General features: G+C 33.2%; 1 protein-coding gene across 1 annotated transcript; it reads right to left on the bottom strand.

Moving 5' to 3' along the window:
• Positions 1-553: 553 nt before the first annotated feature.
• LOC145012904 (uncharacterized) lies at positions 554-5575 on the bottom strand. Its single transcript, XM_078971698.1, has 5 exons — positions 5380-5575; positions 4485-4635; positions 3428-3764; positions 3135-3298; positions 554-930 (listed from the first exon to the last, which is right to left on the bottom strand). The coding sequence occupies exons 1-5, from the start codon at positions 5435-5437 to the stop codon at positions 789-791; spliced, it is 852 nt and encodes a 283-aa protein (XP_078827824.1). The 5' UTR covers positions 5438-5575; the 3' UTR covers positions 554-788.
• Between the last annotated feature and the right edge of the window lie 9498 nt (positions 5576-15073).

Genomic DNA, 15073 nt, shown 5'->3' with positions numbered 1-15073 from the left:
GTTTTTTAAGTTTGTAGGATTTTTTAATGTCATGTTTTTTTTTTTAAATTTAAAGTAATGCAATGTAATATATATATATATATATATATATATATATATATATATATATATATATTGAAGTAATGAAAACTTATGTTTTTTTATTAAAAAAAGCTTTATTTAAATTAAATTATTTAAAAAAAACAAAAAAACAAAAATATAGCACCACTCCTTGAATGTGTCAAGGAACCATACTTATGTGGTAAAAAATGATGTGATGCCTATATAACAGTGAAGGGAGTACGGTTTCGGTGGCACCATTCCCTCCAACCTAATAATAATTCTAGATTTTACCTCAAAAAGTAAATACCAGCCAGCAAATGTCAAGATTTGAACGATGTCATTCCACATCAAAAATCAAAATCGGAGCATTAATAATATTGTGGTGCATGCCAGTGCCAGGATTAGGTTAGCTTTTCATGTCTAAGCCTCTTTAATGGAATCCCACACTTGAGCCATTTCATCAACAACTTTGGCCCCACAAGAAGCGGGTCCAGATCATTGGCCACCTCTGTGCAAATTAGTCACACGCTTTATAAATATTAAATAGCACATGACATTAGTTTTACAAACCGTGTACTAAAATTAGCTTACGTTGATTTAAAAACCTCCTCTCAAAATTCCATATCTTCACAAAGATTTCATCAATGAAATGTACAAATCTAACTGATCCAACATCAGAATGAAGCTACATTTTTCCTATTCATAGCTTGTAAGTTGTACCTTGAACTAGTGCCAGACAACTACAATTATTGTTTCTTCCAGATGTTAATAAAGCCAGATGCCAGCGACTTCAAATTTCCCCATATAGATGATGATGAAGATGATGATGATGATGATGATAATGCCTTCTCTCTCAACTCCTCATCTTTTTGAGTCTCAGAAGTCTCCCTACATTCAAGAATTTGCACAATTCATCCAATTAATAATATTACAGACACATATTTTATCTATGAATACATAAGTTTGTTTGCTTTTTGTTTTGATTTGAGCTACCAAGGAAAATTTGTTGAAAATAGCAGGTACTTTACTTGTCACCCATGAGAGCAACATGATTGCCTTTCTTTAACCCATAATAGCAACGTACTTTCATTTCTTTATCTATATAGCAATATGTAACCCAAAACTTGTAAAATGTTTACAAGTAAGAAATTTAAGTATGTTGTTATCAGAGGTAAACAAGTATAAGTATGTTGCTGTTATGGGTAAATAAATTTAAGTAATTGCTATTATTTGTATAAGTTTCATGTTAAATATATTGTTATAACCAGTAAAAATGTTAAATATATTGTTATAACAAGTATAAGTGCATTGTCTATAGTGATAATAAGAGTAAAAAAGTATGTGGCTATTTCCTGCACTTTGCCCATATATGAACTACCAGAAGTTGAGAGTTTAAAGAAGAATCATAGTGTGCAATTTCCCAGCAAAATAAAATGGGTGGTAAGAAGACAGACAACTCAAGCAGCACCAATCAAGGACAACAAAACATGTGAGGCTCAGAGATAATCAAAACAGCTTTACATCAACTGACCATGTCCAGAATAAGAAGCAACAAATGTAAGAGAGAGAGAGAGAGAGAGAGAGAGAGAGAGAGAGAGAGAGATATGAAAAGCTTGCATTTATAGTTATCAAAAAGCCTACACAAAGAAAACAAAGTATAAAATCTATTATATCATTCGTGATTGGTGGTGTAGCTTTTGCAATATAATGAAATACAAAAGAAAAACTATTTTGGATATTCAAATTGTAGTTATGATTAAACTAAGGCTGACTAAGTGTTGGTAAATCATAACAGTTAAAAGAGAAGAGATAACTACAAGATTGATCTTTCGGCAATAGGGACTGTACTGAAGAATTTAGATAGTAATTTTGGTTTTCAAAAATAAGTTAAATAAACTATTATAGTTAATGTTACATAAACAGAAACTATAGCCCATGCCATGCCTCATGGCTTACGACTCTGCTAATGAACCTTACATCCTTATGGATTAGGAGAAATATAGACAACAAAATAGCACTCTCTACATGGTGTATCGACCCAGAGAAGATGGATGTTGGAACAGATGTCCAAGTTCATAACTAAAGTGGTTAAAGTCAAAAACTAAATTGATATAACTTTATGGAATGCAAGTAAAGCCCTTTTTAGGTTGCCCTTAATAACTAGAAATGACTTTAGGAGAGAGAGAGAGAGAGAGAGAGAGAGAGAGAGAGAGAGATAAAATGATTTGTTGATTTATTATATGATTAATAAATTAATTAGAAATAGTTGGAATTAATTAATTATTAAGCAGAATTAATCTGGAATTAATTAAAGGTGCAAGGCTGAATTGTAATTGTTCATAATTGAGCAAGGAATGCAATTCTAGAAGGTTCCTAGTAGGGACGGTTTTATAGAGGTCTTTTAGGGTTTCTGGAAGCCTCCTGGTATCTGATAAGGATAATTGCCTTGAAAAGATTAAATCTAATATTCAATTATTCAAATAAGGTTTTATCCTAGAGATCCCCTAGCTATAAATACCTCCTCCCCTTGGCATCAAATTTCGTGGTTAATCTTTCTTAGAATGAGAAATCCGAATTTCTCATCCTCTCTCCTTGTGATTTCTAGTGCTCTAGGGTTTTTGGTGTGAGCCATTAGAGGCATCCATATATTTGGTGCTAGATTTCTGAAGCAGATCTGAGGATTCAAGAGTGCTACATACAATGTAACACTAATCTATCAATTTCGATCATGGCTAGTTTATATGATTGTTTCATAAGTATGTTGCTATAATGAGAAAAGACATAGATCTCTAGGTTGAATGGCCCATAATTAGATTTTATGATGTTTCCATTGTGCAATTACTTATTTTGAAACCTAGAAAATCCATTAGTGGAAGCATAGAATCAAGGTATAAGATTAGTATATGCATTAGCTTCCTTTCCATAGTGTATGCTTTCAATATACGTGACGTGCACAAAACTAAATAACGTTTCATTTGTAGAAAATCACTGCAACGCGTTTCTATGCTAGAGGTCATTATATGGAAGCAACATGTCATGGGACTGGGGTACTAATACTATTATGTTGTGTGAATTAGAATAAAGAAGATTACCTGGCCATGCTTCCTATCCCATTCCCATCATGTTCATGTTGTAGTTCAACTTTTGAGGCTATACCCTCAAATCCAAATTTATCATTTTCCAAGGGAGATTCATTCTCAAATTGCTCATGACGTTGAGCTCTCCTCCTCTCCTGAGTTTGTGTAGCAGTATCATCCTACATTGACAAGCAATTAATAAATATTTGTGGCAACTGGCAAATGCATATAATATTGATGTTATTATAGTAGCTGCAGCTCATATTAATATAACATAAAATCATTAATGCAGTAGAATATAAGCTTACTCTTGTAATATTCTTGCTCGTTGATGGTTGAAGCCCTTCCTTCCCTTTAGAGTTTTTGTCTAAATTACCAACAGATTCTAGCCAGGCATCTTCATAAAGATTTTGGTCCATGGTTATTTGACTGTTTGACACCTGTTGACTTGGAGATGCTATTACAGTATCTTCACTTTTATTCTGCTTTTTGGTCTCCTTTGTAACAGGCAGTTTCTCCAAAGAAGATAATTTAAAATTGTATTCCATTTCCTGAAGCAGCTTTCTAATTGAATAGTAACCACCACCTACTTCTTTCTGTGCACTTGTTGGGCTCGGGAATTTCCCTGAATTCATAGCTCTATACCTACAATAGCCCAGTCCAGACAAATGGTATTCTTATCTCTCATCAATCATCATGTATATGCTAGAGCCATACCATACACAAAGACCCTAAATTCAAAGACAGCAACTGGACACTTGTTTTTATTCGGGGTTAAATTTAAATGCAGGAAGGAAATAACATATTACTTTCATTTATTTGTTTCTTTCTATTACATCACCGTAGTTAGAATTGTTTTCTTATCAAGGCATTGTAGTTTGAGCTAAATCTACCCAAATAAAATATAGCATTGTGATTTGAACTTTTTCCTTTTTAGGACATTATACTTTGAAAATTGTTTTGCTTATGGATGACATGACATTACTATAACTGGGTGGAATTTTCAAAGTACAGTAGAAATGAAAAAGTAGGGTGCTAGTAGGATAAACAGGTCAAGGGAGGTACTGTTTATTTTGTATAAAAAAAAAATAAATAACATTGCAGCTTCTATTGCACATAGTAACAGTCATGAGTATGCAAATTTTATAGTCTTTCATAGCATTATGTGAAACAGAGGTGTCCATATGTAAATTTCGACATTGTTCAACAAGGTTTTTCATTATTACCCTACCCAGTAGTGACTAGTGACTACTGACTAGAGATTCAGTATTGCCTAAAAATGCAAACAAAGCAAAGCAAAGAGCATTAGTAACAAATAAATAAATAAATAAATAAATAAATGCAAGCATGTGAAAAGACACATACTTGTTGACAAAGGATTCCAGCAGCTCCTTCCGATCAGCAATACTTATCCTTTTACTTTTACTCTTAGAAGTAAAAGGAGCAGCACCACATCCTGACTGTTGACCATTTGAACCAGGCACCACCACACTCACACTGGATATCTCACTGACAACTGCCATGTCTCCACATTAATTCAACCATCACACTTTTATTTTTATTTAAGCATAATGCAAAGACAAAGCAGTTCACTATTTAAATCAGGTGGCAAGCAGATACAATGGCTACTCTCAACTCTCCTAATGGCTAATGCTTATGATGCTCGCTCACACAATTGTCTTCAATTCAATAATGAAAAAACCATAGCAAATACATACCCTAGCCTATCCCCCTTTACTTACTAATTACTATAGAGTATAGACTAACCCTAACCAAACAGTAATTTGATACAACCACCATCTCACAATAAATGCCACACCTTATGTTATTGATTCAGCTATAAGATCTTCTCTTGTAGGTTGTGGCTATATGCCTAACAATGATGAGTCGCAGGTACCCAAACTTATAGCTTTACAGACCTGTAAAAGCATTCAAGTTGTGTGCCTTGTAACAAACACAGATTAAACCCTATATATTCCAAACCTAAACTTGTGTGCCTAATAGTGATTTAGCAATTAAAATGCTATTTTAACTTGTATAAAACGTGCAAACAGAAACCAGATCCTATAAATATAAAGTTCACAGACATTCAAATGCAATTGATGAACACAAATCTAGACATACAGGTATTACGTTAAATCGCTAAACAAATGGAAAGATGTAAATGTATATTCGGGTTGCAGTCAACGAATAGGTTCATAAAACAATCGTGCCACATCAAGAAAATCCGGGTATGTTTACGATAAAAATATGAACAAACCTTGTCTGAAACAAACAATATTTGACTGAAATCGTCGGAAACCTTTAACGATCGGCATCAAGAAAGGTGCGAGGAAACACTAGGAAAACAGAATATGAAACTCAGCAGCATTGCAGATATCGAAACATGTACAGGAGTTGCGTCTACTTCATGTTTTAACATATATTGCCCATACCAAGATGTGGATGCAGGTGGACATTGGACAAGCAAGGTTTAAGGTTTTGGGGTTTTGGCAACAACAATTTATCGAGGTCATCAGGCATCAGCCTTTACTTTTACGCCATGTTCCGAGTTTTTTTATAAATTCATTAAAGGAAAGGGTAGGAAAAATTTGATAGAAATAAAGAAAGGTGAACGAAAATATTACGAAAATATTCATTGTTCTCGGGTTTGAACCAAATGAAAGGAAATGAAAGGTTTTTAGTTTTTGTGTTCCCAAGTTAAAGGAAAAAGAAAATAAAACTTAAAATTTTTATTTCACTTTTTTCCCACATCCGTTTTCCTTCCTTTCACTTTTTTCCCAAATCCGTTCAATTTGGAAGGAAAATATGACTCCAAAATCCTTCCCCTCTCCTCACTTTCCTTCCATTAATAAAACTCGAGAACACGATTTTCCTTCAACACCCCTCACTTTCCCTCCGTATCCTCCGATTTCTCTCCTTAAGTGGAACTCGGAAACACGACGTTAATTTATTTAATTGTTGCAACATGTTAATTTTTTTTAGCATTGTTTAAATGTAATAATTTAGACTAAAATAATGAATAATTTAGTATCTGTGTTCTGTGTATTTTATATAATTTAAATGTAATAATGTATATAACATGATCAAATTATGGTTTTCAAATGTCAAGATATGTATATGTATATTGAAATGTTTGTTAAAATAATAATAATAATAATAATAATAATAATAACTAGATGCTTACCCCCGCGTTGCGGGGGTTGGAAGATATTGTTTTTGTGTACATGTATAGTAGATTGTCTTAATTGGTAGACACACTTACGCATGTTACTATTTCGCCCTTTTGCAATTTTGATGCTTAAAATAATAAAAAGAAAGGACATTGCCCTTTGCAGAAAAAAGGATCCAAAATATATAAAGCTAAACATTAAATTGAAATTCATTACTCTATTTTAGTTTTTTTTTTCCTAAGATATGCAAAAAAAAAAAAAAAAAAAAAAAAAAAAAAAAAAAAAAATCCACTTAACATCAGTCTTGCTAATGTGCATTTGGTAGACTTATTATTTATTGACGCATCCCACTAAATGTGGAAGAGCTACTGCATTCAAGTCTGTTCCCATCACTGATTTCTTAATACCTCCTGAATAAAACCAATTATCTGAATTTTTAATGTTTATATTAAAAAAAAATTACTTGAGCCGTGGCAGTCTTGTCCATTTAAATCTTCTTTCAAGTTCGGGTTGGTCGATTCAATATTTAGCGGGGTCTCTAGCTGCTTTAGAAATAGCTTTCTTCAATTCATCCACCTTCCTATCAGCAAAATAGATTTTCAGCCTACATTCTTAAATCTTTTATGGAATAACAAATTCTATGTTCAGATGCATACCTGCCATTCAATATATGAATATATACGAATAGGCTTAAACCCAACTGAAAGTTTACCTACCAACGTTAAACCTTGTGCATGCATCCTATAGTGGGAAACAAATACATATAAAAGTAACCACAAAGATAAATATAAATTTTTTAAATGCTTCAATATAAATTACATGTCTAACGTTAGGCTTAAATGCAACTCTCTTAGCACTTGTGCAAGTCATTGATGTAGTAACTGATGTTGCACAAATTGTGCCTAAATATACATTTTTATCAAGACTCCATTATATTTTGTCGGTTTGATTATTCAAAAATCAAATCTATTATTATATTGAATTAAAGTTAAAGTTTATAAATTAAACTAAAGAATACTGGTAAGCTTGTAGTTTGAGATCACAGATTGCAAGCCTTCCATTTGACCTGCACCATACTTCCAATTTTTTGCTTCATAATATATAATATGAATAAACAAAAAATAGAATGTCATTAAATTTTTTTAACAGTTAGCAGGATGGACAAGGGGCAAATAGACAAACTGTTATCAAAGAGAAAATGATAGACCAACCATTTTATGACAAAATAAAAGTTTTGAATCATAATAGTTTTGTGGCAAAATCGTCAAAAACTAAGAGATTAATGACTAAATCAATAAAAAAAATATTAGTTTAGCGGCTTAATTAGTAAATAAAGTTTTTAGACGATGAAAAAAGTATAACGGTAAAAATAAGTTGTTTTTTTTTAATTATTATAATACAAAAACAGATCAATTTTTAGACAGTAAAAGAAAATATAATGGTTTAATGACTAACTAAAACAGGTAAAAGGCAAAATCGATAAGATTATGAAAGTACATGTGGGTTTTTTTTTAATTTCCCCAAAAATATAACAATACCACTATGAATAGTCATATTCGATTAGTATAAATTAGAAGGTAGAAACTAGAAAGTAATATGTTTTCAAAAAGCATACCTTTAAACCCCTTACTCAAATTTCATTTTTTTGGCATTGCAAGAACAATTGTGTAACATCCCGGAATAGCAAGAGTAAAGTAGAAGGACTAAAAGTGTAAATTTTGAAGGGCAACTCGGCGAGTCCATGGATGGACTCGGCGAGTAAAATCGCGACTTTGGTCGCGAGTCAGGTGGCCTACTCGGTGAGTCCAAAGATGGACTCAGCGAGTAGGTGCTAAGTGGAGAAAACCCTAAATCCGGGGAATGAGCCCTATTTAAAGAACATTATATCCTCTCCCCAACCTCTTTGATCCCCCTTGAAGTCCAGAAACCCTAGAAAGCGTGATTGAAGAAGATTGGAGTGCATTTAGAGCTTGGGGAGGTGTTTGTTGAAGAAATCTTGAAGGAGAAGACGCTTGGATCAAAGGGCTTTGCTTGGATTCGAGTTTCATTGCAGTTGGGGCATTCTTTTGAGGTAATATCTCGTTCTTGGGCTATCACTCATATGGATTCATCATTTTGGGGTTTGTGGGGAGTATATCTTGGTATGTTTTGGAGTTTGGAGGTTAGATCTGAGGTTGCTACCTCAGATCTGGAATATTGAAGGCCTAGAGTGCATTAAAGTTCCTATGTTTTAGTGCTTAGTGAAGCCATCATGTCCCAAACCCTAGCTCTAAAGTGAATAAGGCCTAGATCTCTTTGGATTCACATAAAGTTTGCCACTTTACGTGATGGATGGGTTGTAGGAGGCTAGATCTATGTTTTGGATCAATTGCATGGCCTAGAAATACTTATGTTTGGATTCAGACCGGTTGTACTCGGCGAGTCACAAGGGTGGACTTGACGAGTTGCTTGAAGATAAGCTGGAACTCGACGAGTTGGATGAACAACTCGGCGAGTAGATTGAAGATAGCCTTAGACTCGGCGAGTCTTGTCGAAGAGTCCCAATATTTTATGGTTTAGTCAAGAATCGGTGAGTCAAGGGATGACTCGGTGAGTTGTGTGCGAGTGGACTCAGAGTTGTTGGACTCGGTGAGTCTCGGGGCGACTCGGCGAGTTAGGTCGCGGATTGAGTGAAGTTTTGAGTATGGGAACTCGGCGAGTCATAGGGTAGACTCGGCGAGTAGGGTCAGTCAGGGGTTGACTTTGACCTAGTAATTGACCAAGGGTTAACCAGTGGTTTCCAGGGGTATTTTGGTAATTGTTGATTATGGTTTTGAGTTCAGTGCATTGGTAGCTGTCCAGTGGCGGAGATCGTATCAGGGATCGGAGCAGCTTGGGTTATCTGTTCAGTCGGCAGTTCGAGGTGAGTTATCCTCACTATATCTATAGGGTTTAAGGCACCAAGGCTGACCCTTTTATCGGATGGAAATCCGAGTAATTGTCTGTTGTATGATATTGCGGGATATGGGCCGGAAGGCGTTACGTTATGGGCCGGAAGGCATTACATGTTGTGGGCCGGAAGGCAATGCGATGTGGACCGGAAGGTCATGGCCTGGAAAGGCGTATGTACGTAATTATTATGTTGACTGAGTCGTAGGGTGATGTTATGCTAGTGATCGGCTAGGCTGGTATCTTGGTTAGGGTAATGATATGTTATGTGATTTGTTGATCGAGTTGCTAACTGTGAATAGTTATATGATTATATGTTATGTGCACGGTTGTCTGGTCTGGAGTGTAACCCGGTATGCATGGTTGTTCTATGTTCTGTTATGTTATGTATGTTTTTTATGTTATGGGCCGGAAGGCAATATGTTATGGGACGGAAGGCAATATGTTTTGGACCGGAAGGTCGTGGCCTGGAAGGGCATATATGTGGTTGGTATTTTGGGGGTATCTCACTAAGCTTTCAGGCTTACAGTTGTGGTTTAATGTTTTTCAGGTTCTTCAGGAGGCTGTGGCAAAGCAAAGGCATGATCGTACCGTTCCTCGCGTTGGTGTTTTATGAAATGGACCTGAGAAATACTCTGTTAAATAATGTATTGAAAACCTTTTTGTAACAACGTTATTAAAATAGATTGTTTTTGAAAAGTTTTAATTGTTTCGAAATTTCGGTCGTTATAAATTGTCTGGTAGAAAAGAAAAAAAAAAACTCATAAATGTATGATTTTGAGTTTTTATTTAAATATTTAATGGTAAAATGTTGAGTTTGCATGTGTTATGATTTTGTAATGGGTATGATCAGATACACCATTCTGAAACCCCATTATTATGCTAATATCTTCAACCTAAAAAAAAACGAATTTCAATATTTCATTATACTTCATTTATTCCGATAAATGCCAGTAATGGAACCGGAATATCATTAGTTCACTTACCTTAATGTCAGCAACTCGATTTTTACTATACATGTAAAGTAAGGGAGAATGAAAGGTCAATTAGAAATCAGGTGTAACTTACGGTGTCTTTTTTTGGTTTCTTTTGGCCACAAATTTGATTAGTAAGTTTTGTAATACAAAAACAACAAAATAAATAAGAAAATGAGAATAAAAATTAATGCATCGTTAATCAATATTGATTTTAATGAACGTGTACAAATGTAAAAACCTTGAACCCATTTGATACTTAAACATTTAATGTTTCAACAAATAATGACAACCGTAATGTAAATCAAGAGTGTAATCAAAGAACTATTTTATTTTATCTATAAATAATTTGATGAGATAATCATAAAATAATAATAATAATAATAATAATAATAATAATAATAATAATAATAATAATAATAATAATTGTATAAAGCCACCCAACTCAAATGTTGATTCTTCAATATCATTATCATCATAATCCAAGAGAGAATCCAGTGAAATTGAAGAGGAACGAAACTGTGACAGAAATGGTAAAATACATTATTTATTGCAATTTTCCTTAATTTTCAATATACTTAATTAATAGAACCAATACATAAGTTAAAATCACATACTTTACTACTCTCTTTTGTTTGGAGAACCCATATCTTTAACATCTTTCTCTTTTTTCACTTTCTCATTCTTTAACTTCTCCTCAATTTCCAATTTTTCTTTATTTTCAAAATGGACAATAATACCCTTCCTAGAAAAGAGTTAAATATAACCTTTAGGCAGTATAATAATAATAATTGATCAATGGACTACATTTAAATCTAAAATTATAATAATATGCTTTACCTTCAGTCCTCTGCAACAAATTGTTGCAGTATTTGTAATTAAAGATCATACCCACCAGATGATGCAAAACTTTTCTGTCAAATGAAACATAATCCAACAAATCATTAGTTATAGACTTTAAAGTTGTTTTATGCTTACTTTCCTAGAGCTAAACAAATATACAACATCAAAAATGAATTATGTAGCATTAACGTTTCGGTCATTCGATTGGTATCTTAAAATAATCACATTTGCAAATGAAGCTCAAGATATTAAAACTAACAGGTAAAAAAATACAATACCAATTATGGCTTTTTTCTCTTTGGAAAATCAAATAAATATACAATCAAATCAAATGAAGCATTAAAACAAATCCTTGGTTAATATCCATGAAAAAAAAAACAAATTTAAAATAAAAAAAAAAGTTGGTAGCATGACCATTTATCTTTTCAACCACAACCAGTGTTGACCACATTTCATTTGGATATTTTGTCAAACAGTTGGAGGGTGTTTTTTATGTAGATTATAGCTGAAACTCTAAAAAAAACAATGAAGGAACCAAAAACCAGCCTTCATTTATTCGTGTTTATGTGTGTATGAGTGCAAACAAATATATCGATGTTGGACCAGGAATCTATAAGCAGATGCAAAAATATCGTGAGAGAAACATAAAGATATACCTGCTGAAAATGAAACCATAACTGAATGGGGCTTCAAAACCACTTCGTCTGGCGGACTGACAATCGTTGTGTGTACATAGGCAAAGGGGGCGGTGTAATTGGAGTCAGTAGAAAGAGGGACGTGGTAGAAAGAAATGAAGCAATCGGTATTGAGTAAAATGACACTAATTGTCAATTGATCAGGGCTTCCAAATCGATGGACCACACGGCGACAACTTCAAATCGGGGGATGGGGAGGCGTGGTAGTTGGAAAACTGGGTTGCGGATTAGAGGATAAACATTGCAGATGGATGGATGACAGTGTAGAGAAGAAACAGAGATGAACCGAAAGGTACAATCGGCAGTGAGGTGGTTTTAATCCTGAGTCGAACAGGGGCGATGCTTGTGGTGAAAATCGGTGGAAGAGATTGTGAATAAGAGAAGAGAGTGGAACGATGAAGACAATTAAGTCGATGGCAGTGGATAAAGTCGATGAATAAGATAAGAGACTAAAAAGCAACTAATTACATAAAATACACGTGGAAGATTTAAAAGTGAACCACGCCATGAAACGTTGATGAGTAAGCAGGAAAGAAAAAGGAATTAAAAAAAAAAACCCGACAAAAGTGTAACAGATGAAGAATGAAAGTAAGGGAGCCAGAGGAAATAAACGAAAGTGTAAGGTCCAAAATTTACAAAGGATTTATATGTATATAATAATAAAAGTAAATGGACCAAAATAGACCAGAAGTCAAAACATGAGTGACAAAAGTCATAAATCAAAACTGTTACTTTACTTCATAACTTTATATATATATATATATATATATATATATATATATATATATATATATATATATATATATATATATATTAATAAATAAATAACATTCATGTGTAGAGCTAGTATTTTAACTATTTTTAGTACAAAAGTTAAATTTTGGCAAAATAATAAATAAATAAATAATGTGTAAAAGATATAAAGATAAAATAAATAAAATAGTCAATAATCTAAGAGAAAAACAATAATAACAATAAAAGGAAGCATAAAATAAAATATGATTAAGTAAAAATTTGTGAAAATAAACTAAACTTGACAAATTGGTAAAATATAGATTTGACCTAGATAGTTGACCCAAATAGTTAAAAATTACCTAAATATTATGTTATATAGTGGGAAGGGACCATAATAACCGAAATAACTAGTTATATTGGTGCTAAATGTAAAATGTATAAACATGAAGGACCAAATGTATAAATTAAGTATTAGACATGAACTAGTTGAGTTTTCTCCTCAGTTGAGCTGAGATCGATCTAAAGTTGGGAGAAAACCATGGAGTGTCGATTTCCATGAAGTTTGAAGATTCTGAGTGAATCATTTGAAGAAAAAGCTAAGATTTGGTGTTAGAAGTGGAATTGGAGCTTAAGAGGTTGTGGTTCTTCCCCTCCTTTGCCTTATGTCGATCTAGGGTTTAGAAACTCAATTCAAAGATAATAATGTTAGTATAATTATGAATCTTATGTGTTTGTTCAATTTTTTTAGCATCTAATCCACAAAATCCCATATGAATCTACATCCATTAGATTGTTATGGAGTTTATGGATGATTGATAAGTTTGATGCTTCTTTACTAATGGGTCTTAGTTGTGGTTTAAATAAGTGAAATGACTCATTGAGACTGATCAATTGAATCATTGGTGACGTTCAACTTTTAACATGTGGTTTTTATGGATGATGACCTACTTTGAAATAGGATTTTATGAAATGAATTGTAACCCAAATGACTCATTGAAATTGGATATATGTTTTTAACTAAGTAACTTTTGAAAATCACCTTCAATCTTTAAATCAATGTATTAATGAGGTAAACAAGGTTTCATTGAGATGATTGGAAGTTTTTTTTAGTAGGAAGTAAGTTCATTAAGTAATAACTGATGTTTTGGGAAGTTTGAAGACTTTATGGCTTAAGGGTAGAGGGAGTCCTACCCTCCCAACCCATTCAACTCACTGTCATATCAGCGCCACATCAGCATTTCTCTCTCATCTCTCTTCCATCTTTCTCAACCCACAACACATGGAAATCCAATCTTTCCCAACTCACTCAACCCACTTAATTTTTTTTATTTTGAAATAAATACAAACTAATATAAAATTATACAAAACTAATTTACATAATATTAAAAATATACAAACTAATTTAGAAAATAATTAAAAAAACATATAAAATTGTTTTGGTACAAGTTTTGATGCATGATGCACAAGTGATTATTGCTTGAATTGAAAATGAGGATCGGGTTAGTGAAGCCGCTTATTAAACCCATTCAACCCACAACTATTAAACCGTTGAATAAGGAACTGCTCCTTGGGGGTACCAGCGGTACCACCCATAAATATTTCCAAAACCGTGCATGATACTATCCCCCTAATTGAAGCTTTAATACTTCCATGGGTTTACCTGTTAAGCACATGAAACATTAAGCTCTTATGTCACACCCCCGACCGCCAGGGAAATCGCCATGCAGTGAGGCGATGTCATGGATCACAATGACTGATTACATATAACAAGCACAACAAATAACATAGAATGGGGAATCTCATTACTAAAAAAGAATTAATAAGGTGCTTGTCTAGAGTTACAACATTTAATATTACATAAACATGCCTCTAACAATAGGTTATATCTAAATAAGACTATGACTCCAAGACTTATCCATAGGCGTAAGCTTCCTACTCTTATTTCCCTTAAAATACATATTATTTGAAGAAATTCAACATAAAGTTGGTAAGTTAATATATATTAAGTATTTGAATCATGGTACTTTCAACCATAAATAGTTTTTCAACATATATATTACCAATGAATTAATCACACTTCAATGTTATGAAAAGTCCCTATAACCAAGTTCGTTATGACTAAGTGGTGTGCCTTGTTCGATGCTTCATTGACATCACTATAATTAAAGACAATTATCACTCATTATGACCTATTTGTCAAGGTTATAGCTAGCAACTATAGGCGAGACTCTCAACCCATATAGATTTATACATAATTATCTCGATCAGTAAGATTAACAATTATAAGTTAGAGTACTTCTAAGTATCGCATGTGTCTTTCGACTTCATCACACTTAGCTAATGAATGTGTTTCATGTAACCATTGAGTTATAAGTTCCATAAGTTTATATGTATAAGTCCATAAGATCACAAGTTCATAAGTTCGCAAGCATAAGTTCATAAGTTCGTAAACTTAAGTTCATAAGTTCACAAGCATAAGTTCGTAAGCACAAGTTCATATGTTTGTAAGCATAAGTTCATAAGTTCACACGCATAAGTTCGTAAGCATAACTTCATAAGTTCGTAAGCATAAGTTCCTAGGTTTGCAAGCATAAGTTTGTAAACAT

This window comes from Lactuca saligna, chromosome 8, assembly GCF_052625555.1.
Source record: "Lactuca saligna cultivar CGN05327 chromosome 8, ASM5262555v1, whole genome shotgun sequence".
Lineage (NCBI taxonomy): Eukaryota > Viridiplantae > Streptophyta > Magnoliopsida > Asterales > Asteraceae > Lactuca > Lactuca saligna.
This window is presented reverse-complemented; position numbering and strand designations above follow the sequence as displayed.

Bases quoted from the DNA above. Each gene is read 5' to 3' on its own strand.
- LOC145012904 (XM_078971698.1), bottom strand. From the start codon at position 5,437: ATGCCGATCGTTAAAGGTTTCCGACGATTTCAGTCAAATATTGTTTGT. The intron at 4,636-5,379 runs GTTTGTTCATAT...GAGACATGGCAG, and splicing joins TATTGTTTGTTTCAGACAAG to TTGTCAGTGAGATATCCAGT. The intron at 3,765-4,484 runs GTATGTGTCTTT...GGGCTATTGTAG, and splicing joins CTGGAATCCTTTGTCAACAA to GTATAGAGCTATGAATTCAG.